Source organism: Ceratotherium simum, chromosome 11 (genome assembly GCF_057802395.1).
Source record: "Ceratotherium simum simum isolate JZ-2026a chromosome 11, ASM5780239v1, whole genome shotgun sequence".
Classification (NCBI taxonomy): domain Eukaryota; kingdom Metazoa; phylum Chordata; class Mammalia; order Perissodactyla; family Rhinocerotidae; genus Ceratotherium; species Ceratotherium simum.
In genome coordinates, this window is record NC_141910.1 from 67113153 (window position 1) to 67138806 (window position 25654).

Consider the following 25654-nt stretch of genomic DNA (forward strand, 5'->3'; position numbering starts at 1 on the left):
GATCAAACTGGGCATCAGGATGGTTATATCTTCATCTGGGCTTGGTGGGGAGAAGATTGTGTCATATCCTTATATCTTATATCTCTGTCTTCAGTTCTCTGGTATTCTGGAAAGCGTACCTGGCTACCATGATTATATGCATTTATACATAAAGAGAAAGATTTCTCTGTGATTCCATCTTAATTTTAATCATGTTATAGATGAAGGGAAAGTTAAAATGCTTACAGAACATTCAAAGTATGATTTCTAGATCATAACATATTGAACTGCCGTTTCTAAAGAGTGTTAGAGTATAAATTTGCAAACCTCCTATTGCAGATTGCTTGATTTGGCATTTAAAGACTGGGATTGGTCATTTGATGATATTGATGGTGATGATGATGGCGATGTTTTTGATTTCTGAAGAAATAAATGGGGTAATCAAAAAATGAAAAATGAGTTATTTTAGTACTTCCAAGTAGCGCATGTGGTTTGCACTTGGGTTTTCATTATTTTTGACAAGTTTTGAAATTGTATAAGTTGTTTTTAATAGTATATATTTGAAAAGTAGTTTTCAGAAAAGTTTCTAACTGAAATTTCCATGTTAAGTATAAAAGTTAAATGCTATGTTCAGATTCTTTATTGGCTATATATTTTCAATACAGTTGGAATTATAATTTTTTATCTTAGGATTGAAACATGTAGAAATAACAAAAGGAGCTAATTCTGGTAGTCTCTGTTCATTCCAAAGAAGCCATATTCAGAGAAGTAAAATTTACAATGTTTTCAAGTTCCTACAACTGTATTAGTTTGTGAACATAGCATGGGATTCCTTTCTCCCTCCATCCTTCTCTCCCTCTTTCCCTCCTCTTTCCTTCTTTCTAACTTGTAAGAATTGAAACTATAAAAACTTTGTAAGTCTAATGAGTGCTGTGAAATAGCTCTTTCTGATTTGGCTTTCTTTGTGATGCTGTGAAATGTTTGCTTTTTGAAAATTTAATGTTACTCTTGCTGAAGAATGCTAATGATGTGAAAGTTCCTGTGCTTTTAGAAAATGTGAAGTAGTTCAGTTAACAGTGGCTAACGGACATTTAAATGTAAATTGAACCTCATGAGTTAAACCTTTTACATGGAATGGATTTAAAAGTAGTAATGTCTATCTTAACCTAAGTAATAAGCATGTTGCAAAACATACTTAAATCATGTAATTTGTGGATCTGTGTATAACCAGGATTTACAGAGTATTTTTTATGTATATGTACTACAACAGTGTGTTTGTTCCCATTTCATAGATTTTAAAAAATGCGGCTAAGGGTCAAACAATCAAGTCGAACCTGGTCCATTAGTCCACTGTTCTTTCAGCTTCATGAGGCAGCTGGCAGTTAAACCCCGAGTCAGACTTAACATTCACATGAGTTATTCAGTGACATATTGTCTAACCCTAATAGCCAGTTAAGTATATTAAAACTTGTGTGTCATGTTTGTAGCCAATATGGGAAAATATGAGAAAGATGATAATTGCATGTACCTAAAATTAAGAAAAGTAATACAGTAAATATGTTTTATGCATGATTTAGGTGTTAAAAGTATAGTAGTTGGAAGACTATATAGTTTAATGATGTAAATGGAATGCCTTTTCAAAGAATTTAACAATCTCTTAAATTATTTCACTGTATCAACTTAACTTTATTTTTCCTTTCTTTCCAGCTAACTGCCTTCTATGAATGCAGTCATTATTCAAGGTGATCATATTCTTCCAGTTAAAACAAGACTGAAATATGATGGCCCAAAATTTATTAAAAAGCTATATTTTCCTGAGAGACTGATACACACACACACACACACACACACACACACACACACACGTTCCCTTTACTCCTGCAATATAAATTATAAATCTTGGAGAGATTTTCTGGGCTCCTTTGGAACAGCAAGTTGAACCAATAGTGATTGGTTAATAGAGTAAGAATATCATATGCAACTCCTCCAAACTCGTTCCATAAAGCTCTCTTGGCAGTCACTCACACTACATTGCACAAAAGGATTGAGAAGAGTTAAAGTTTAAAGAAATCATCTTTTCAGCTTCAACGGAGAGATTTCACCAGCACATTTACCAGAAGAATCTGGGAATGGATTCCACTACAGTGATATAGACTGCATCTTTAAGAAGTGACCATTATACTGTGTGTGTCTGTATATATATATACAGACACACACACATATATATAGTACTGTAATACTGCAAGAGGGTTTTTTTAAACTTCCCACTTTATTTTTTTACACACATTAATCAGATATCATTACTTACTGCAGTTGCGACTATGCACTTGTATAAAGCCATAATGTTGGAGTTTCTGTCATTCGTGTACCTGATGGAAGCTGCATGTTCGTGTTTAGGCAGTTACTGTAACAATAAGTTTGAAGTTAATTATATCAGTTTCCTAATGCTTCATGATAGGTAACTTTACCCATTTTGAACGCCTTAATTTAATTTTTTTCAAAGTTTCAACCCTTTTCTGTATTTTAAAAAAAGAACAAGTGTTTACCAGCTCTTAGAATGCAAATTTGCTTTGCAGAAGAAAATTAGTGCACTATTTTTACACATAATAGTTATCAGTGTCAGCCTATTTTGATTGTATAACAGAATTTTTTTTAAGTATTGGTGATAGAAACAATAATGGATAGTATTGGAACTAATATATCGTTTATGTATATCTATTATTCATCCAGCCCTTTTTACAGACCTCAGTATTAGTGTGTGACTACAAAACGTTTCTTTGCTTTGAATTTGCTGGCTACCCTAGATGTGTTTTTATTTCTGGAAAAGACATTTGTGACTATTTTTACATTTTCACACTCAAGATTCAAAAATTATCTCAAATATAAAGAAAACTAAGACATACTGTAGATCTATTTTAAATATTTAAATGTGAGCCCTTAAACACACAACTGTGTATGGCAATATTTCAGTATTGGGTTAAGAAAACTGGTGACTGGGAAGAAGTGGCCTCAAAGGCACTTACCTTGATTTTTATTTTTTAAATGCTGGTAAGTTACAGTTTATGCAGGACCGTTCCTGCTGTATTTCTCATTATCCCAGAAAAATGTATATTTTATACTGCTTCAGTATGCATCAATGATAAGCATCAAGTAAAAAAAAATTATGTAGTCTTTTATCAGTCTCTCTTCATATACATGCACAGAGTTTGGTATGATATTGAAATACATTATTAATATTTCAATGAAGGAAGTAGACCTTTTTCATTGATTCCTTCTGGGATCAGTGGAGAGATATTTAAAGAGTTAGGTCCCCAGTTATAGATACTATTGTGGAAATTGAAGAGTGGCCATGGCCTACTGATGTACTGAACGTGAATCTTGTTGTTCTTACATTATCCAGTCTGCACTCTTTCATGCTGTCTGTGCTAAAACTAGATATGCATGCCATTTCCCTTGCAGGTGTGTTCTGCAGTTCTGGTTTTGGGGCACAGCTGTTTTTTTTTTTTTAAGATTAAAAAATGAAAATATATAAAATTTATATAGAATAAATATTTCCATTCATTAGACTTGTTCAAAGGAGACTGAATTAATATTTTATATAAAGATTTTGTTACACTATGGGAGGTTCTATCATATTATCTGAATTGGAGAGTATATATATATATTTTTAATAAACTTTATTAAGGTGAAATAATTGAAGTTTACACATGAGTAATTGAAATATTTGAGTAAAAATGGCAAAAGTTTAAATTTTGAATGCTGTATATATTAGGGAAAATGGAGAATCATGGTGTGATACAACTATACAAGGAAAATTAATGTGAAGTTTTTTTGGGGAAAAAAGATATTCTAAGGGGTGAAAAAAATCTCTCCCATGGAGATTCTTCACATTATATAGTTTGACCTAAGGGTTTATAAGGTTGTTGGTCCAACTAGTGGAAATGCGCTTAATAAAAAATTCTAACCTTGGGTAAGAATTTGCTTTTTACCCTGTTGCTCGTTTCATGTACATACATGAGTGCATGCACCTATCCAAATGTTCTCTTCCCAACCCTCATTAAATATGAAATGGACTTGGCTTAACAACCTGATTTTGTGCCAGCTTCTCTTTTTCTTGAGGCTCCAAAGCTTCCAAGATAAATATAAAACCAAAAATTTCTTCACACCTGATTTCTCCTAGAGCCATAAATACCTCCTATTAAGAACTAAGAAGTAGTGAGTACTGGGATTTTCTTAGTTGGATTTTTTTACTTTTGTTTTGTGGGGATAGCGAGACAGAAGTAGAAGGAAAACTTGCCGGTTTTACTGTTAACACTTAATGTATAGTGAATTTTTGAAAAGTATTAATTAAAAAACATGCTATCTAGAAGCAAGATTAAAAAAAAAATCTATCTGAAAGTTTAAAATGCTCTAGCTAACTAAGGGATAAGTATACCAATAAATCTAAAATAAAGGTTTGGGTTTTTAAAACTAACCTGTGCTCGAGTTATACAAACCTGGCTCTGAAGGATCTCCTTTTATCAGCTTATCTTTAGATCCTCAAGAAGAAATACTCTAGCTTGCCAAACCACAATTTAAGAAGTTATGCTGCTGTTGTTAATCTAGGATTCTGGTGGTAAAACAGAGAAACTTAGACACTATATTACTTTATTGAAACGTGCTTTAAATAAGGTTTAAAATCCGATGAGAGCAAGTTACTTCTGAGTTTCTCAGTCTGTGTTGACACTGCTACTGACTCACCTTTCCTCCCTAGAATAAGGCTTCATTTTCCCTGTGTTGTGAAGATACCATAGTTGATTTGTAAAGCACTTTGAAGATAAGCACTGTATGACAGTGCTGAATATTATGCTTGGGGGGCCTCTCCTTGATTCCTTTCCCCATAATAATGAATTTTGTTTGGAATTGTAATAAATTATGAAATGCATGGTTTAGATAATCATAAATATTTGATCAGCTGTCCCCTTTGAACAAAATCGTATCCCTGATTTTTCTTTTTTTAATTTTGTTGCATCTTTGTAGTAATGTAATTGTATTTTATGCCTGCTTTTTATATTAAAAATTAAATAAAAGAAATTGACATAAGTATTTTTTTTTTTTTTTTTAAAGATTTTATTTATTCAGTTTTTTCCCCCCAAAGCCCCAGTAGATAGTTGTATGTCATAGATTCACATCCTTCTAGTTGCTGTACGTGGGACTCGGCCTCGCGTTGGACGGAGAAGTGGTGCCTCGGGGTGCTTCCGGGATCCGAACCCAGGTCGCCAGCATCAGAGCGCGCACACTTAACCGCTAAGCCACAGAGCCGGCCCAACATAAGTATTTTTATACTTTTCCTGTGAAATAGTCCTGGAATGCTGCAACCTTTTAAAATTTACCCCAAAAATTTGCCTTCCCTAAAAGATGGGTATAGCAAACAAGTCATAACTAAGATTATAGGCTTGTGAATCTTCAGCCCTATCATTTAGTCCATGGAGAAATAGAAAACAGAATTTCAACCAGGAGTCTGTCTTTGATTTGGTTTAGGTATTTTAAGGGGCAAGCAAACCTAATAATTTCATTTGAGTGTCAAGGATAAGGAAAAGAGGCAGGGTGCCTGTTTTGTCAGGAATAGTGTGCTGACAGGTAGTTTTCTAGAAAGCATTTCTTTGGTAATTAGTGGGTTCTTTTCTAGGACACTTATTGGCTATCTGATCTGGGAGAGGTTATTCACTCTGAGCTTCAATGTTTTCATCTGTAAAATGGAGATTGTTTACTTACAGGATTGTTGTGGGATTAAATATGATAATGTACCAGGATGTCTGGAGTAGCGCAAGTGTTTGTTCCCTTCCCTCCCAAAGGGGAAAGATGGAGAACTCTTCACCTAAGCATATTCTTAAAGGATTTGTTTAAAGCAGTGATAAAGTACCAATTAAAGAAGTATATTTAAATAAAATATTCATTGGACTAAAAATCACATAATTTGTATTTATACTAATGGTCAGATTGCAGTCACGTGTTGTATAAGGACGTTTAGGTCAATGACGGACTGCATATATGAACGTGGTCCCATAAGATTAGTACCGTATAGCCTAGGTGTGTACTAGGCTATACCATTTAGGTTTGTGTACGGACACTCTCTGATGTTCACACAATGATACAATCGCCTAATGACACATTTCTCAGAACATACCCCGTCATTATGCCACACGTGACTGTATAACTGCATATGAGAAAAGAGTCACTTTGATTTTTTTTTAAAATGACAACTATGACTTTAAAAGCTACAGAATGAATGACTTTTATTTACTTTTAAATATCATGTTTCTCTTCCTGCTGTTCTCAAGCAGTAGTTATAAAAGGATTAACCACAGCTTATTTTAAAAACTGCACTTACATAACTTAAAACTGATCACATTGAAACAACTGACAGTTTTAAGACTCAGCAGAGTTCAAAATATGAAAGTTTATTTTACATAGGAAACTAAAACATTTTCTAATAAACATCATTTACTTCCTGCATGTAACAGAATAATGGCATTCAATTATAAGGGGAAAGAGAGTTTTTAAATGTTAGGGTTTATAAACTTTTACAGGAAAATACAGTGTACAATAATCTTAACATCATGTTTAGAATATGATACTACAATGAGAATAAAATCCCTAAGAACTTGGCAGAACCATCAATATGTTTTCCACAGACCAAACCCAGTCGAGGTCAGCTGTATTTTGTCCCAAATTCCAATAATAGTATAGGTGTGGCCCGTTTAAAAATGGCAGCACTATGCTTGAATCAGAAAGTTCACTGGATTGCCTCATCCTAAGTAGAGACTGCAGCTAATAGCACCTTTTGTTAGGAATTACTTAAAGGCACAGTATGAGGCTAAAGGACTACTTTGGTATATGAAGTCAAGCCAATTACATTTTTGCTTGCCTTGATATCCTTGCTGTATATAGCCTAAGGAGGTATTATACTGTACTATGACACAGTAAGGCCATCCTGCTATATCTGTTACAATTAAACATTAGTCCCACAAAGTCCACCCTAGTAATTTATTACAATTATATTTCTGACTGAGCAAAATCCCACTCTATTCATGTTCATTTGTGCTGTGGAGAGGATTTATTTCTTAAAAGATTCTGAAAGTTGAAAAATAGATGTGGTTAGCTCTTGAGAGAGAACTTATCATGACTTGAAGAGTAAGGGTCAAAGTGGTCTCCTCAAAATGGGCTTCTTGGATGGTGTCCATCAGTCACCAGCCTTCTCAAAACTACAGCTGTCTGAGCCCTACCTTAACCTGATACAGTGGGGGAAGGAGGGAAAGTGACATTTCTGACCAAGTGTTTATGTGGTTCTTTCAAGTCTAAAACACCTTTGGCTTCCAGGTTTCTGAAACAATTGACTAAACTTATAAAGGACCTTGATTTAGCAACGAGCATTTTTCCCTTTGGTTCAGTTAATTCAAAATCCACTTTGTGTGTAGGAATAACGGATCCATCATTCAGCCTTTACAGCGGTCTTCCGGTAGTGAAGTACTGTAGCTGTTACCCATATATTTAAAGCCAGCATGATCACAAAACGTGTAAGAACTGAAATCAGTCAAGAAGTAAGGAAAAATATGTATTAAAAAATACTGTTTTCACATTACAGAACAAAATCACCTCCTGCTCTAAGTAGAAGCCTAAATATTCACCTCCAAAAATGAAACTTAGAACTATGGATCATGAGAACTTTTGAACAACTTTGATTCCAAATATTCCTGGGAAAATGATCTTCCTATCATGACTTCCTTTGGCCACTTGGCCTGACTTCATGAATAGTAATTTATTGTCTTAAATGCTGAATTTGGAGGAATCTGGCTCTGGCTGATAAGAAATATTATAACTTTTTAAAACCCCTTTACTCATTTTTTAAAGTCTTGGGGTGGTAGTGTCTCAGAACATTCCAGGTTAAGCAAAGGTGGTATAGTGTGTTCTCTTAGAATTCTGAGAAACTGACCCAAATGTCAAAGCGTATTTTATACTGAGGTAACCATGGAATTGCTCTTTGTTAAAAAAAAGAAAAAAGTAACTTTACCAGTGATTTGACAAACATTCTCTGGATAAATAAAGTTTATGAGATTTAATGTATCTTTGTGGTTATAAAACACTTGTAAGATTATTAGCTAAACTGGTTTTAAAAGGTTATCCCCAGATATTAATCACTTTTAGGAAAGGCTGTCACCTTAGATACAAAACAAATCACAATTAGAACATTCTCAATCTTTTAAGCTTACTTTTTAAAATGTAGGTTTGTTTTGTTGTTTAATTATGGTTCGACTATTCTTTCCCTGAAGAGAATTCAAGTCCTATGGAGAAGACTCAAGCCTGTCTCCTTTCCCTTTCCCTTTCCCCACCTGACCCAAGATTATGCTTTGACCAGAACACTTTTAATCCATCTCTCAGCTGACAGAAAGTATCTAAGTCAAAGACACAACCTCTAGGAAGGGACTAACAAATGCCTCCCACTGTTCCTAAGCAATATTTCTCAAATAATAATTAGCTTATTTAAAGGGTCTATGTACCAGGAATATATTTGTAGTCTTCCTAGAATAGGTGACACTATCTGTTTTAATCATTTTCCATAAATTTATATGCTCAATTTGAGAGTTGAAAACTCAGCCTAAGGAATGACTAAATTCTCTTTAGGTTAACCCAAATATTTTCTCCTCCATCACAGTATCTCTTAAAGAAACAGAACAAGGACATGGAGTCAAATGATTATGTCCTTCCGCTCCTTTAAAAAGCCTTCCTGCTGCTTATGGGCAATTCTCTGAGGCTCTGGGCCATTTGGCCACTGCCATCTCCCCTCCTCCTCTCATTACTCACTCCCCATGCTCTCCTTCCAGCCCTGCTGGTCCTCCCTCTCTGGTGGAGCCAGGCATCCTCTTTGCTCATGACCTTCACACGTGCTGCTCCTTGCAACAGTCTCTTCCTCTCCTCCAGATCTCACTCATCTTCAAATTAATCTTCCCAGCTCCCTCAGGTTCCCGTTAGGTGCTCATCCTCATACTCTTTCAAAACACATTTCACAATGTTTTTCAATAGTTAATTGGTGATTACTTCACTGTCCATTTCCACTGCTGAAGTGGAAGCTCCACGAAGATAGGAATCTACTATCTTGTGCAGATTCTATCCCAGGTACTACAAGAAGTAGATGCTTAATACTATAAATGGTGACTGACAAAGACCAGGAAGAGACTGTCGCTGGCCTCTGAATTTATAATCCAATGGAGCCAGATTTATCTGTGAAACCCGAAGACAATTTACAAACAAAGGAGGTGCAAATGGCACAAAACTCAAAAGGAAGTGGGCAGAAAAATGTTTTGCTTACTTGTAAGATCGTTGGTGGTCATTAGAGTTGTTATTATTCTTGCTGGAAAAGAAAATTTTCAGCAATAAATCACTTGCTTCTCAGACATTTTGTATTCAGCTAATGTCTTTCCGTTTTAAATACAGGAACATATGCTAACTGTTCTTGAAAGATTTTGGTAGTACAGAATACTAAATAGAACTATATTTCATAAAACATCTAAAATCCAGCCATGCATCCTAGCCCAGTGGTTTTGAAGCTCCTCATAAGAGCAACAGTTCAGAGAAGGTAATTCAGTGCTGCCCAGGGAAGCGGGGGGGGGGGGGGGGGGGGGCTGAGGGCCCCATCCCCTCTGTGTGCTAACCCACACCTCCCCACCTGAAAGCAACTTGTGAAAATGTCATTTACATATTGAGCTTCTGGTAACATTTCATTTAAAGAAAGCCTCCCACTAACTAAAAAACAATGTTTTTAAGTCACTAAACTCTACCCCCTTATCCTACAGCTATTTTATAGACAAAGGAAACGGGCCCAGAAAAGGGTATGATTTTCTTAAGGGTCTGACTAGAAGTGTTTAGTTTACTGCATTTTTCCGGTAGAGCACTTCACTTAGTAAACACTTAGGAATTTGTGGTAACAGTTCAAACTGACCCGTGCGAGACATGAATTGGGAGTTAGAGAACACCACTGCCTGCAAATCAACGCATGCCCTTCCTTACACAACCCAACGCAACCCACACGAGGCTCTCCCTCATGCCTAACACGTCTGCATTAGGCATATATTGACAGAGCAGCTTTTGGTCTTGTCTTCTAACTAAACCAAGCTCTGAAAGGCACAGACCAAATCTTATCAAATGTTTTGTTGCCAATTTTGATAACCCAAGGATTTACACACAGATGCTATGTGAATAGCTGTTGATTAAATCAGCAATTTAAATGGAAGAGATGGGTCTTAAGTAGATGGAAGGAAGATTCCATCCAGTTAGGAAGATGGCCAACTAAGAGGATTCTTAGGCAATACAGGAATACAGTAAGTATTCTTTTAATACTTACTTTAAAGAATCGTAATAAATGCTACCTGGTAGTACCCGGCTCCAGGTGAACCGGACAATAGTAACCAAAGGAAATTAGGGTCAGTGCTAAAATGCACATTCCACTCATTCCTAAATCGATGTTGAAGTTGTTAGCCTCATCTATCAAAAAGGGAAGCTGGGTTTAAAACCAGTTCATTTTTCCCATAAAATTATAGTCCTCAGTTCATTTATCATCTAGTCAACAAATATTTAACTACTTGTTAAGCACAGAGTGCCATGCAAAATAGATAGAGATGTAATACATGGTCTGTGCAGTTACAAATTCCCAAGATTTCCTGAAAGGAGAAATTCAATAAGCAACACTTTAAAGATGAAAACATTGAAGATAAAATTATGGAGCTGATAAGTAATATATCTAATTAGCAATTTTAGAAATCATATATATATATATGATTATAACACACCAACATTTGAAATGTTTATTTTTAGCTGTAAAAGCTAAAAATAAAACTCAAGAAGTCTTAAGTTTAAATAACTTTGGACAGAAAGACCTCTACCAGCAACCCTGGATGGAGAAATTGGTCCTTTAAGATACAGAAGAAAATGAAGTATCATTCAAATATCTAAAACCAGTAAATCTAATATAATAGCTCTGAATTTTTAAAATATTCCTACCTAAATATAGCATATACGTATTTTAGGTAGTTCCTGCAAGAATCCTAATGAACAGTGGAAATTCTCAAGTTGAGACCAAATAATATGGCTCCAGAAAAACTCCACTGCTGCAAATTATATTCATTCTCAAAAGCCAATGTATAATTTTCATTTCTTTAATCTGCTACATCATAAAGATTCAAATTTTTAAAACAAGTTAGTGGATTCAACATAACCTCTTAATGCTTTTCAAAGAACGAGATAAGACTGTTAATATTAGGACAAATTTTTGGAGAAAAGTGTGCTTTCTCCAAAGCACACTCTTTAGCAACTGGAATATGGATCTTGCACAAAATGGAGACTAGTCTGCATTAAATCAGCCTTGTAAATATGGCTGCACCGGGAGGTTCCATCCAAATAGCTATCTGCAAAGGTTTAAAGCTCAAGGGACTATGACCCTTGGACAGCAAGGGAGCGCACTCTTCTGGGCACACCCCTGATGCTGACCAAGGACACCCCCCCATTAGAGCCTTGTTCTTACTCGCACAGGTGTATGAAGCGAGGCTGCAAGTCAGAGCACTCACAACTCCCGAGTCCCTGGTCTTCCACAGGTCCTGGAGCTGAGCAAACTTACTGGCCGCACTGATGAAAGTACATAAATTCTGTTTGCAGATAAAACATGGGAAAGTTAGGAATCCCTTAGTTAACAAAACAAAAGAGCACCAGATACTGAAAGCACTTTTGAAGCCAAACTTTCAGGTCAAGTAATAACCAATTTGTACAAGTCAAAACCCAAGTTTAGTGAAAAAGATTGCAACAGTGAGACATTTCTTTATAACCCACCAATTCCACTGTTCAGTGAGTAACTAATGGGCTGCAGCTAGTTTGAAGTTGGGAGTGAGAAAGAATCATGGCATGACCACCAAGGCATATCTGTCCCCAGCTGCCAATAAAACAGGGAGAGGGGGAGGGGGAGGGAGAGGTTGAGGGGAGGGGGAGAGGGAGAGGGAGAGATTATTGCGTTTCAGAGCCAGGGGAAAACACGCTGCTTGGAACTGACAGACTCAGAAAGCAGCACGCTGAGGGGCATCGGCTCTGCACTTCCAGCTGTTCTAATGAGTCCACGTGGTGATGCACTCAGGTCCTCTGCTCCCTTCGAGGTAAGAGACCATCACAAGTTAGCTTGCTGCTCTGCACAGCGCCCTCCACCCTGAGCAGAGCCCAGCCCTGCCGTTGACCAGTCTCTCCTTCAGCGGAAACACCCACTTCAGCTGCCAGGCTGAGGAGAGACCAAAGGGAGGCAAAGTGGAAGCCAGGAGACCAGTTCGCAGGCTACCACCACATCCAGGTTTCTTCCAGAGAGGTGGAAACAGAAGAGGTGGAAACAGAAGAGGTGAGAAGTGATCAGATTCGGGATCTATTCTGAAGGTAACGCGGGCAGGATTTGCTGAGGAACTGGCTGTGGGATGTGAGAACCAGAGAAGTCAAAGGTGATCCAAGCTCCACTGTTTCTGACCTTCACGAGTGGGAGAATGGAGTAGTTGTGGTCACTTGAGACAGAGAAAGCTGCAGGAGCAGGACTACTGGAAGAGAGGGCAGGGCAGGAGAGCAGAAGCTCAGGGTTGGCCATGTGAGTCATGCAGGGGTAGCTGGGAGTGTGCTGGAGGCTGGGCCTCTCGTTGAAGAAGTCAGGCAGAGACACTAGGAAGGATCAGGTGGAAGGGACAGCAGGGGCGAGGTGTCCTGGAGCCAAGTGAGCAAAGTGACCCAAGCAGGAATCCTGATCATGGCATCGAATGCTCCAGAGATGCTAAGACGAGGAAGGAGGATGGAGCTGGCTTCAGCAGGATGAATGTGGCTGGTGTCCTGGAGAGGAGCAGCTCGTTTACCTTTTGTCTTCCCAAAAGGAAAGCTCCACAAGGGGAGTGCTTGTTCTATTTTCTGCTTGGTCCCCAGTACCTGGAACCGTGCTGGCACGTGGCTGTCACTCAATAAATCCTTAACAACAATGCAGTTTGGCAAACGTAATGACAAAGGGGAACATGGGATGACACGGAAGGAGTGAAGGGGTAACTTGGATAAGGAAGATTTATGGAGAATGTAATGGTAGGGAGTGCTCCTAGACAGAGAATGTGAGCAAGGGCCATGGTCAGATCCAAAGACAGGTCACACTGGAGCTGGGTGCAGATGGCTTGGAGGACTGACCCCAAGCGGAGGGACCTGTGAGGAAAAAGGCTCTTGTGCCATCCTGGCATGCTAGGAGGAGCAGGGAATGGAGAGGAAGACAGCACCTGAGACCCAGCCAGGACACAGGGTCAGCACGGGCTGGTGAGGAGTGGGGTCAGGGCCGAGGGAGCAGAGGGTCAGGAAGTCTGCACACGCGGATTTAAGCAGGGCCCGTTCACACCTGTCAGGGGCAAGGACCACGTTCCGGCAGACTAGTGCCAAACAGATGCTCTACAGTGCCTACAGATTCGTCTTCCAGGAGACAATGCCATCTTTAGAACCATGAAGTGGTTCTTGTTTGGCACATAACCAAGGCCTAGACAATCTTATACATAGTTATCTGTAGATTATTAGGTGTTTTGTGACACAGAGTCTAACACGGAACAGCACTGGAAAGGAGAATGGGTACTTAGACTGTTATGGAGATCATTTTTAAGTGCTTTACTCCTATCTTCTTGTGAATTAACTAAGAGTATGTGAATTATCAATTTATCTAACCTTCTGTGGAAACAATTTATTGGTCTGAATTGGTAGTCGCTTTTGAAAGCGCCAGAACTGTAGACCTTCCATGACTTGGGTTTTTCACAAATTCAAATAGCTCTCCTCCCCCCCGGGACCTAGGGTTTCTGCCCTGTGTGAGCTCTGGAGCCTGAGCTCTTTCTCTTCCCCGCAGCTCCATTACCCTCAAGCCAGCCGCCTTGTCCCGCGGCCCCAGTGCCTGCCCGGGAAGCACTTGTGGACGGCAACAGCACAGAGCCTGGCATGCAGCTCGTGCTCGATAAGGGGAAAAGGAAACTCTATTTTATGAACGATTAGAGCAGCAGTGTGTGGTTAGAACAGAGCATTCACTGAGAAGTGTGCAGAAGAAACAAAACACTGCAGCCTTTGGCCATGGGGCCCCATTCCTGATGAGCCTATACCACCGTATCCCTGGAGTGATGTTCTTGGGGGTGAAGGCTCACCGCTGCTGTATGACGGCCTAGTCACCCCCGAACAACCAGATGGCACCAACCTGACCAGCAGTAGCAGCTACTGAGATCCTGGCGATGACTTATTTGCAGGGTTGCCAGATTTAGCATATAAAAATACAGAACACTCAGTTAAATTGGAATTTCAGATCAACAATAAATAAATTTTTAGTATAAGTATGTCCCAAGCACTATTTGGGACATACCTACACTAAATAATTATTTGTTGTTACTACAGCAACCCTAGTTATTTGCTCTCCATATGCCACAAGGTTGAAACATAACACAGAGAGTCAAGTCCACTTTCCAGGAAAGGGTCTCAGACAAGACACTGGGGGGAGAAGGGGACGACACTCATGAGTTTGGATGTGGCAGGCAGTGACTTGTGACCACCAATTAGTTCTCCTCCCCCTTTCCTGCTTCGGTCACCTTGGAGAGAAGATCTGTGGTCAGAGGCTTCCTGATCTGCTCTCAGAATCCTATTGTCACAGCACGGGAATTTTTGGCCCTTAACCAAAGAAGGAAAAAAGGACTGGGCTTACCCTTTTCCATGGAGGAAAAAAAATGTTTGGGGGTCAAAGTTAGAAAAATACTGAGTGTGTGGCCAATATGTAATTATTAACCTGATAAGAAGCTCTTTAATGTAGGCTCAGTTCTTTGTTCTCCTACTAACTACCACCCCCATCCGGATCTCTATGGCCCCAAAAACAGGAAGTAAAAAAAAATTCTGCCACATATGTAAATGAGAATAAAGTCTTTTAATATTTGGAGAGCACTGCACTTTTATCTTATTATCCTTTGGTACAGCTGAAAAATTAGCAAGTTAAACACTTGATCTATAGAATTCTTTGCAGGGCAGGCGGCATGGAGAGGAGAGAGAGGACGGATTCCTGCTATTGCACACATCTTCTTTACAAAGAGCAATACTTACTATGGCCAGATCTATGATCCACTTCTGCAGGGTGAGGACGAACCACAACGTCACAAATCTTACCAAGGGCTGAGGAAGACAGCAGTGGCTTGGCTGGCATCTCCACCACCCTCCCAGCCCCGTGTCCATGGAAACAAACCAAGGCCACAGAGGTTACACATATAAGCCAAGTGTGGAAGTGGGAACGGCTCTGCTAGAACCTCTCAGATTTGGAAAAGACAAAAATGGTTCAAGTGAACACCTGTTAGGAGCCCAAAAGCACAGAAGCAGATTTATGGCAGAAAATTACAAAGAAACTTGTGTTCAGGGACTATTCCTAGGATTGGAAACTGCCCACTTAACTCCTGACCATGCAGACATCTCCAATGTCATGTCAACAGTGAAGCACATAAGAGAGGTCCAACATTATGACACAGGCATGTTCTATAAAACTGTTGTCATGTGAACCTGTTCACTGGTTTCCTCCTTTCCCACTGACTCACTGCAAAAATGATACCGTGGGGTGAGCAACACAGGAGGAACAATATTTGATTTTCATCCAGCTCAGTGATGTTGCAGGAATAGAGAGCCCAGTGAGAGAAGCTGAAGCTAACACAGGAGAGGTAGTGGCCAGGCCAGTGAGGGGACGGCCAGGAGCCTCTGCTGTGACCTTGGGCAAGGCACTTTCCTTCTCTCCTCCTTGGTTTGCTTATCTGCAAAATGGACTTAACATTCCTTGCCTTATCTACCTCCTCAATGCCTAGTAGCACATCATAGGAACCCACCTTGCTGTGACTATAATTAATAACATTATTTAAATGAAGGGACTGAAATAGACAATGCCCTGTGCTCAAAATCAGTAGAACTAACTACTAGCAACCTGGTCAACACCAGAAAGGCAGCCTGAACGCAGGTGGGTGAAATTTTGTATTTAAAACACTCTCTAATTCAATTTTTTAAACTAATTTTTGTGGTATTTTTTGCCCAATTTTGTACCATTGCACCTCACTCCATTCATTCTAAATATACATTTTATAAAACTTGACCAGTAGTAGCAGCTACTGAGATCCTAGAGATGACTTTTTTGTAAGGTTGCCAGAACTTAGCAAATAAAAATACAGGGCTCTCAGTTAAATCTGAATTTCAGATCAACAACAAATAATTTGTTAGTGTAAGGATGTCCCATGCAATATTTGGGACATACTTAGGCTAAAAAAAATTCATTGTTAATATGGCAACCCAACTTATTTGCTCTCCATACGTCACAACTGACAGGAGAAGGTTGTAAACGTCTTGCAGATTCTACAGAGTCACCATCAGCACCCAAACAGTTATGTGAATAATTCACCAGGGTGTGAGCACTCGAATTTTCTAACCTACAGCCTCACCATTTGCACAAAGTTGTTGCATTTTATTTAAAAAGTAAATCACACAATGCTCTTCCTCTTCAAAGTACTCTGTTTTCAAAAACCTTTAACCAGCTGGGGCTACCCTGCAGTGGGGAGGGGCAGCAGAGCTGTGCAATCCCCCTTTTGCAGAGGGAAACGGAGTCAGGGGGCTTACAACTCGGTCCAGCGGCAGAGGGTCAGGACCCAGTCCGCCCCCAGCTCCCTCTGCAGACAGGCTTCTAGTAAAACAGCCACGATGACTCTGCCCCTTCCCCAGCCTGGCCTGTGCTCCTGGTACTTGAGTTCTCAAAACAACCCGAAAAGGCAGACATTATTATCCCCTTCCAAAGACAGGGCAACTGCTGCGTAGGGAGCTTGTGGCATGTGCCCAAGGCCACCCCAGTGGTGAGGGCACCAGGTGTTTCCCACCACTCCACGCCTACATCCTTGCCATGCTCCAGCAGACAGGGCCTCTCCCCTGAAGACGGGGCAAAGACGGGGCCTCCACCCCGAAACGTATAAACAAACAGCTCAGACCTTTTCACAGATGTGGCAGGCTTAACTGCCCTTCGCAAGGCTTTCCTGGCCTTTTAAGGAGTGTGAAGTTCAAGAGGATAACGGTTTTTACAAAGAGACTTGAAAGCCTGGCCCTCGCTGATGAAAGATGCATGTGAGGGGGGGCACGTCTGTGTGGTGACCAGGCCCCCACTGAGACCCTCCTAGTGTCTTGACTGTGGGCGTGATTCTCACTTTGAACAAGCCATCATGAGCCCACATCTGCCATGAACAGGCAGTACGCCAGTACGGGAGCCAGATGACCAGAGGTGTTAGCGGCATTGTGTTAAATGCCAGACATTCTCTTTATTATGACTTCAAATACTTTGGGGACATTTTTGGGGAAGGAAGAAGGGTCTCCCTTCCCCTAAAGAATAAAGCTGGACAATGTTGCTCTTAGCAGGGTGCTTCTATAACTCCACATGCTCAACAGTGGGGTACTAGGTCACATCCCACCTGGCCTGTAGGTGCACCTCGGGGTGCCCTGGTCTTGGAGGGGAGGCCACCGGGCAGGGACTGTCCTAGGGCATCTCTGGGCTGTGGAGATACATTCACTCACACGGAGTCTTGCATTTGGGATTCCTTTTTAGTGTAACCAAAAGAACATATATCGGGTAAAGGACCCTGCTTAATAATGCATACTATTAGCAAATACCACCCCCAGTCCCATCTCTTGATTTTCAGACGCTGAAAGGATACAGGGCGACATACGGAGCCGCCCGTTTCACGTTCCCCTTGAAATGGAAGATGCAGAGCAGGAGGATGAGATCTGAAAGGGAAAGGCTCCCAGTGAGAGGGAGGCGGGGCCCAGGGCCACCCATGGGCAGGGAGGGGTGTTACCTTGTGCGATGAGAATGGGGTACTCCAGGTAGGTCAGCAGCGGGTACTCGTAGTAACACTGGTACCGGAGAAACACCAGGAACCTGGGGGGAGGGAAGGCACACCTGAGCTCGGGCTCACCCAACACACAGCAGGGAGGCCCGGCCCGCAACCAAGAGCATGGGGGATTCATTTGCAAAACCCGAGAAATGGTGGCTGGAGCCTGCAAATGTCAAGAAAGGCAATTTAGAACAAAAAGGATGGAATGTTAATTTAATAATCTCCATGATTTTTGGAGCATCGAGTACTGGCTGGGCGCTGGGCACGATATACATGGTCTCTGTCAAGTCCCTTACAAACGATTTTTACAGAGGGAAATCACGGACCAGGACCAGAAGAGACCGGGCTTCTGGACCCAGGTCTGCCTGTCCCCAAAGCTGGGCTCGTGCATGGCCCAGGTGGCCCCCTCAGAAGGTCACACACAAGAAGCTGCAGAGGCCAAGAAAGGCATCCGAGGGGGCCCGAGAGCCATGCCTGGGTGGGGGTCGGAGGCAGGGCTTCTAAGAGGCAGGGTGCGCCCGGGCACAGCGGCCAGCTGGGGAGACCATGGTGAGAGGAGGAAGGACACCACCTGGATGCTCCCTGTGGCCTTGGAGAGTGCTGCCCGGCCAAGGCAAGGGCAGCGGGAGAGAGGCATAAAGAACAATCCTCAGTTCCTTTAAGAAAATTCTAGCTCTGGAGAGGCTGGGGATGGGGGGCGGGGAGTAAAGACCCCAGAACCCCACCCTTCTCAGGAGAAAAGGCCTGAGCTTCCTGCCTTCCCAGCTCACACCCTAGCCAGTCAGCTCCCTCAGAACCTAAATGCCCCGCTGTGCCTTCCGAGTCTGTCTCTGTCACATCGCCCAGGCTGTGAGGTTCCCCCGTGCCTGCGTGTTTGGCCACAGGGACTTGGATCTCAATCCACACTGGGGTGCCCCCACCCCCACCCCTTCCCCAGGGTAAGCCGGAGCGGCCACTTTCATCTGGACTTACCGGCACTCATTCCTCAGCTAGGAAGGGGGGTTACGAAGTGGACAGCGGGCTGGGGGGCCTGCGCCCCATCCTGTTTCTCGGCTGCACAGTTTCTGTACAGTTCTTGGCTGAGCCGGGGTGGAGGGGAGAGGGTCACAGGGCGGGAGGTGAGGCCAGTGTCACCCTGAGCACGTGGCGCTCCCCAGCCCTGACCAGCAGCTCTTCCCAGGGACCCCACAGCCCAGCAGGCTCTCTGGGGGCTCTGTAGTTGGTGGTCTCCCGGCTTCAGGGGACAAGCAGATGCTCCGGCCCCGCCCCTGCCGGCCTCCGGAGCAGCACCTTTCTGGTTACCTGCGAGGGGGAGCCCAGGGGACTGGGGCAGGAATGGTGGCATCCCCTCCTCCTCTGCAGAGCAGGGCAGCCCAGCCCGGCCTGGGCACAGCAGGCTGCAGAGCAGGCTGTGCTGAAGGAATGAGCAGATAGGCTCAGGGGTCTTCACCCCACGCACAATGAATTGAGGGGATACTTCCCATAATACAGCCAGGGACCTTTGGGACAGGCGAGGGCCCTGGAACATCGGAGCTGGGAGCACCGTCAGGGATCATCCACACTGGCCTCCCCACTTTACAGACCACTGGGGAAACTGAGACCCCTTGCCTGGCCTCATGCTATATGAAAGGAAGGAATAAGAATGGGCTTGTCTTTTCATTGTGAAAACTGAAACATAGACACAACGCAGAGGGAATAGCATAATCAACCCATGTCCACGGCCCCAGCTCTCACACAGAACACTTGGCTCCGCACACGCTCGTCAGTCCTCCTTTGCTTTGCTGACGTGCGCACGTGGTTCTCACCCTGCTCACTTCAGGACACACTTCTAAAAGATGGGCGTTTTCTCACCACTTCACACCAACCCAAATTAAAAATCATTCCCTAGTATCTTTAAGATACAGTTCAGGGCCAGCCGGTGGCTTAGCGGTTAAGTGCACGTGCTCCGCTGCTGGCGGCCCGGGTTCGGATCCCGGGCGTGCACCGACGCACTGCTTCTCCGGCCATGCTGAGGCCACGTCCCACCTACAGCAACTAGAAGGATGTGCAACTATGACATACAACTATCTACTGGGGCTTTGGGGAAGGAAAAAAGGAGGAGGATTGGCAATAGATGTTAGCTCAGAGCCAGTCTGCCTCAGCAAAAAGAGGAGGATTAGCACGGATGTTAGCTCAGGGCTGATCTCCCTAACAAAAAAAAAAAAAAAAAAAGATACAGTTCATGCTCCAACGGACCCAATTCTCTCAAAAATGGGTTTTTAGAGTTTGTTTGCTTAGATCAGGATCCAAAGAGGGTCCATGTCCTCCATGTGGTTGTTCTGGCTCTTACTTCCCAGGAGATGAAAGGGCCCTCTCACAGCAATGGCCTCGGGGTGCTTTCTGTGGGAATTCTGGCTGCTACCCTGCCTGGCCTCACCTGGCCTCCGTCTGGTGGGGGGCTTGGTGGGTAGACAGGCATGGCCCACCAGGGACAGTCTGGCCTGCACTGCTCCCAGCTCCAAGGCCATCTCCCCACACACCCGGCCACAGCTGGCCCTCACTAGGGAAGGCCAGGGCAGGGAGAGGGGGATGAGGGCAGGGTGCTAGCCAACCTTTCCCCTACCCACAGAATGTAGATGAGACTACAAAGCAGCAAAACCCAGTGAGCGTGGGAGGCCAGAGGGGCAGGCCTCAGAATGGAGAGAGCCAGGATCCTGGTAAGCACCCAGCCCCGCTGCTGCCTGGGCGCTGGCAAGTTCCTTTGCTTCTCTGGCCTTGGGTTCCACTGTCGGGGATAAAACCGATATCTGCCTCCCTAGGCTGTGTGAGGACTGAGTAAAATAATGCTAAAAACACACAGTGTCGACACATGGACCCTGCTCGTAAAACAATACTGCTGATAAAATATGGTGCGAGGTGGAGATAAATCGTGCAGGAATCCAGTGGAGGAAGACCCTGATCACTTCCAGCTGGGCTCGGTGGAGAGCCTGGCCCTGGGCCAGGCCTAGACACAGCCAAGCCCATTTACAGCAGTCTCTGTGCCTAGCCTTGGCCCTCCCACAGAGGCGGAGGGACAAGGGGCCAGCCCACCACACGGCCTCTACCTGCAGGGTGACCACCGCAGGACGCTTAGACAAGCCACCTCCCTCCCCATCTTCAGGTTCTCCTGCCCAGAGAGCTGCATTCCACTGCCAGTGGGCTGGTTTTTGCAAAAGTAAGCAGTTAGACAAAGTGATAGCTGACACCAGATTAAGGCGGAGCCCTCACCTCCTTATCGCCTGCCCGCAGAGGAGTCGAGGGGGCGGGCAGGCTCCCGACTCTGCAGGCATCTATCCGTCAGTTTTCTATTCACCCTGCAGGCGGCCAGCCTCACGTTCCCCAGCTCAGGGCCCTATCTAGGGACCGAGGCCCCTCTCCCTGGCCTTCCACGCCCTCCCGGACATGTCCTCTGCCACTCATACCCTCCCCAACCCGAACAATCACTGTGGCCACTTGTAGCCGGTGTCCCCCAAACCGGGGCCCCCTCCCTACTGTCCAATCCCCGGCATCCAGCCTGGGGGCCTCAGTGTTGCAGCGTCATTCATAAACCCGCGAGGGGCCACACACCCTCCGGTCGGCCGAGGCTTTCCAGAAGCCTCTCCTTAGATGGGCGCGCCTGGGGCAGGACCCCGCAGGGCCAGGGCCGGGGGCGGGCTCCGGAGCCGCGAGGTCCCCTCTTTCTCCCGCCCTCTCCCGTGGCTTGCTTTCTAGGGGTCGGCCAACCCGGCTGCCCCTCCAGGGAGCGCTTCTGCCGAGGACCGGCGATAAGTGGGGGGCCTGGGCTGGCGAGGAGCAAAGCGGGGAGGACCCGGCCTAGCCAGGGGCCAGGGGCTCGCCTGCTGGGTTTCACGCGCCGTGTTTTCCCGCGAACTCGAGCCTTCTCAACCAAAAGTTTTACCGCCTTGCGTTTCGGTCTTTAAATCCCGAGTCAGGGCACCACCCGGGATTTCTAATGGATAAACCCGATCTCGGACAGTCTCGGCTCCTCTCCGCCTGAGTCCGGCCCCCTTTCAAGCATCGACTCAAGTCCCCTCCTCCGCTCCCTCCAAAGGACCCTCCATTCTCCGAATCCTCCCCACCCCCCGAAAAAAAAAGTGGAATTTTTAAAAGCCAGAAGATCCTTAGAATAGTCAACCCTTCATTTTATAGGCGAGGAAACCGAGGCCCGAGAAAGGCGGTGATGGGGGGTGAGCCTCCGGGTGCAAACGGCCTTGCTCAAACCAGATGGTCGGTTTCGTCACCAACGGGCGGAGTGATGATGTCGCGGGGCGTCGGTTTCCTCATCTGTAATATGGGCGGGCGCGGCCAACTGTGGCTACAGGGCTCGGCGAGCAGCAGCCAGGGGAAGCGCCTCTCCCGGCCGCCAGGCGCTCTCGGCTCCGCGGCCCCGACCCCTACCTGGCTAGACCTAAGGCTCTCCCGGGCTCCCAGCCCCCCCGGCCCCGGGCCTTACCCCGCCAGCTCCAGCAGCAAGCTCGAGAGGCTGATGCCCCGCGCGCTGCGCGCCGCCAGCACGGCCGAGATCTGCGGCAGCTTGAGCGCCGCGCACGCGCACAGCGTGCTCCAGTTGCAGAACCCCAGCAGCGCCGTCTCCATGGCGCCGGCGGGCTCCGGGCTCGGGGCTGGGGGCTCGGGCGCGCGGCGCCTCCGCCCGCGGCGTCCAGGGGAGCCGTCGGCATTCAGCCGCCGGGCTCGCCCAGTCCTTCCGCCTTCCCTGGCCCCCGCCCATGCGCCCCACCGGGTCCGCCCTGTCGGGGCCCGCGGCTCCCCCCGATCTCCGCCCCCGGCCCCGCCCCGTCTCGCCCCGACTCCTCCCCGGGCCTGCTCCGCCGGGTCCGCCCTGTCGGGGCCCGCGGCTCCCCGCGACTTCCAACCCGGGCTCGCCGCGCTGGGTCCGGACCCGCCCGGCCGCTTCCCCGTCGACGTCCGCTCGCCCCGCCCGCCCCCCCGCCCCGACTCGTCCCCGGGTCCGCGCCGTCCCCGGGCGGCCGGTGAGCCTTGCCCTTCGCGGGCTGTACACGCTGCTGATTCACTTTTCCGTGTTGAAGCGACTCGCGCAGTTGTGAGCCCGCGGGAGACCCTACACAGTCCCGCTTTCCCACGGTTTGGGTGGGCAGAGACTGAACCCCGGGAGGGCAAGCGGGCACCCCTCGCGGGAGATGGACCATTTTGTTGGGATGTTTCACTCCCTAAAAGTGTTTTTCTTTGTTTTTAATTTCAGAGATTAAAACTTGTAACCACCTATCTTCATTTGTATGCGTTCTCCTTGTTTTACACGCGGGGAACAGCCGTTGCCGCGGGCATGAGCGGGGGAGGCCCAGAACCCCCCAGGGTCGGTTCAGTTCTTGCCCTTTCCTCCAGCTGCGAGTGGGGACGCTGCTCCCCGACCCCGAGAAGCTTCCTTCCTAGGGGCTTGGGCCTTAGCCCTGAAGGCCCCCCGGAGGCTTGCGCTTCAGCACTTCGGAGTGAACATTTTTCTAAGGAGCTACGATAGATATCTGTTGATAAAAGAAGGTAACTTAGACGTGGCACAAAGTGAGGTGGTGGGGTGCATTTTCCAGGCTCTCAAAATCGCATAGGTGTTGAGTCCAGGTTATGAAGCAGAAAACAGTCACAAAAATGCAATTCCAGAATGGCTGCATTTGCGCTGTGAACCTCAGCCTGCGCCCTCCTCCCACCCTGCTCCTCCAGCCTTCACCGGGCCATCAGCCCCTTCCTCTGGAAGAAACCAGAAGGTATTGAGTCCTCCCTGCAAGGCTTAAGGAGAACAGGATGTGTAGAAAGAAATCTTTAAGAGGAAAACAGAGCGTGTGTGTGTGTGTGTGTGTGTGTGTGTTTAGTCCTCTTCTAGAGATCCTGAAATATTTACAGACGAGGTAACATGATGTCTGGAATTTGCTTCCAAGTGTTGGGGGTCAGGTGGGAGAGTGGAGATGTAGATGACATGAGATGAGCCGTGAGTTGATAATTTCTGAAGTTGGTTTTGGGTATATGGGGGATTGTACTACGCTCTACTTTTGTATAGGTTTGACATGTTCCATATTAAAAAGTTTAAAACAAAAGAGGGATTGGGGGTGAAGTGCTGTTGCCCTCATTTTGAGGTGAGGATTCGGAGGTCTGGAAAAGTGAGGCAGCTTGCTTCATGTCACACAGCCAGCACCAGCTGGAGAGCATCTCTGTGCCTGGGCACAGTGCCCTTTCTGCTGTGTGCAGGCACACTCCCCGAAATCTGGTCTGAGCAGAGACCCTGGGTCGCCTTAGTGGCCCCAGCTTTGCCATTTATTAGCTGTGTGACTTTAGGCAACTTGTTCAATCTCTCGGTGCTTCTGTATTCTCCTTTGTAAGGTGAGCATATCAAAGCTGCCTGGCGCTTGTCGGAACGGTGGCTCTCATGATTGGCGCCACCAGCAATTTGTCGTCATTTCCTTGCTGAGCCTCGCCCTGACTGTTGCCTGGCGCTCCTGCCTTCCCCTGGAATCAGCCATTTGCCTAAGGAGCCCCGAGTCCTTTCAATGGATAGAGAATGGTGTTGAGAAGCAAAGACCTGGGACTAGATGTGCTTATTGCTTTGGAGGTGTTGTTGCTTCTGCCCTTTCAGGAGACAGGGCTAGGACGTGTGTGTGTGTGAGTTACATAAGTAAGTATATATAAAGAGAGAGTTGCATATGTATGTATTATACTCATCTGCTCGGGCTGCCTTAACAAAATACCACAGACTGGGTGGCTTAAACAACAGAAATTTATTTTCTCACAGTTCTGATGGTGGAAGTCCACGGTGCTAGCACGGGGCTAGCAGGGTTGGTTTCTGGTGAGATCTCTCTCCTTGGCTTGTAGATGGTCGTCTTCTCCCCTGTCCTCACAGGGCCTTATCTCTGTAAGCACACATCCTGGTGTCTCTCTCTCTTCTGATAAGGACACCATTCCTATTGGATTAGGGCTCCACCCTTATAACTTCATTTAACCTTAATTAGTTCTTTTTTGTTTTGACACATTTGTTTATTTTTATTATTATTTATTTATTTTTGTGAGGAGGATCGGCCCTGAGCCAACGTCCGCCAATCCTCCTCCCTTTGCTGAGGGAGACCAGCCCCAGGCCAACATCCATGCCCATCTTCCTCCACTTTATATGGGACGCCGCCACAGCATGGCCTGACAAGCAGTGCATTGGTGCGCACCCGGGATCCGAACCGGCAACCCCCGGGCCGCCGCAGCAAAGCATGCGCACCCAACTGCTTGCGCCACCGGGTCGGCCTACCTTAATTGGTTCTTTAAAGGCCCTATCTCCAAACACAGTCACATTGGGGGTTAGAGCTTCAACAAGCGAATTTTAAGAGGACACAATTCAGCCCATAATCTAGATGTATATTCATACCTACTCTGTATATACCCGCATACATTACGTATAATATGTATTACACACATGCACACTGAACCAGAATCTTCCTTTTAACAGAACCCCCAGATCTGCATGCACACTGAGTCGAGAAGCACTGGCTGGAATACAGAACGAGGGATGACTGCACTCCCTATGGACTCTTTCGTAAATACTGCTTCTCTTGGCCAGACTTGTGCTACATGCATAATAGACTGCAGTGGGGTTGGAAATGCCACTCCCTGACATCAATTTAAAGTGCAGCTAATCCTCAAAGACAGCTGAGTGGCTAAGTGCAGGAGCGTCTTCTTTACGGGTGGCTGAACTGAAGATCCTGTTGTGTCAT

At 45.3% G+C, this 25654-nt stretch overlaps 2 protein-coding genes across 3 annotated transcripts in view; one reads left to right on the forward strand and one right to left on the reverse strand.

The window, feature by feature from the left end:
* The window catches only part of ROCK2 (Rho associated coiled-coil containing protein kinase 2), a 153366-nt gene extending 151728 nt beyond the window's left edge, over nt 1–1638 (forward strand). The window contains exon 34 of the mRNA XM_087437150.1: nt 319–1638. Within this exon, the coding sequence (XP_087293276.1) occupies nt 319–403 (85 nt within the window). The 3' untranslated portion in view covers nt 404–1638. The remainder of the gene's footprint in view (nt 1–318) is intronic.
* A 4760-nt stretch (nt 1639–6398) lies between these two features.
* Nucleotides 6399–22639, reverse strand: SLC66A3 (solute carrier family 66 member 3). Of its 2 annotated transcripts, none has more exons than XM_004436475.3 (7): nt 22390–22629; nt 17880–17962; nt 17739–17808; nt 15118–15175; nt 11534–11654; nt 9326–9367; nt 6399–7542 (listed from the first exon to the last, which is right to left on the reverse strand). In XM_004436475.3, exons 1-7 carry the CDS (start codon nt 22530–22532, stop codon nt 7451–7453), a joined length of 609 nt encoding a protein of 202 aa, XP_004436532.1. In that variant the 5' UTR covers nt 22533–22629; the 3' UTR covers nt 6399–7450. The 2 variants fall into 2 exon arrangements, with proteins under 2 accessions (XP_004436532.1, XP_087293275.1); XM_087437149.1 differs by lacking the exon at nt 6399–7542 and adding an exon at nt 7559–9005 and having other exon boundaries at nt 22390–22639.
* Between the last annotated feature and the right edge of the window lie 3015 nt (nt 22640–25654).

Coding starts and splice junctions, on each gene's coding strand:
- SLC66A3 (XM_004436475.3), bottom strand. CDS start 22,532: ATGGAGACGGCGCTGCTGGGGTTCTGCAACTGGAGCACGCTGTGCGCG. Junction 11,655..15,117: donor GGATCATAGATCTGGCCATA/GTAAGTATTGCT, acceptor ATCTGCAAACAG/AATTTATGTACTTTCATCAG. Junction 9,368..11,533: donor CGCTTCATACACCTGTGCGA/GTAAGAACAAGG, acceptor TTTCTTTTCCAG/CAAGAATAATAACAACTCTA.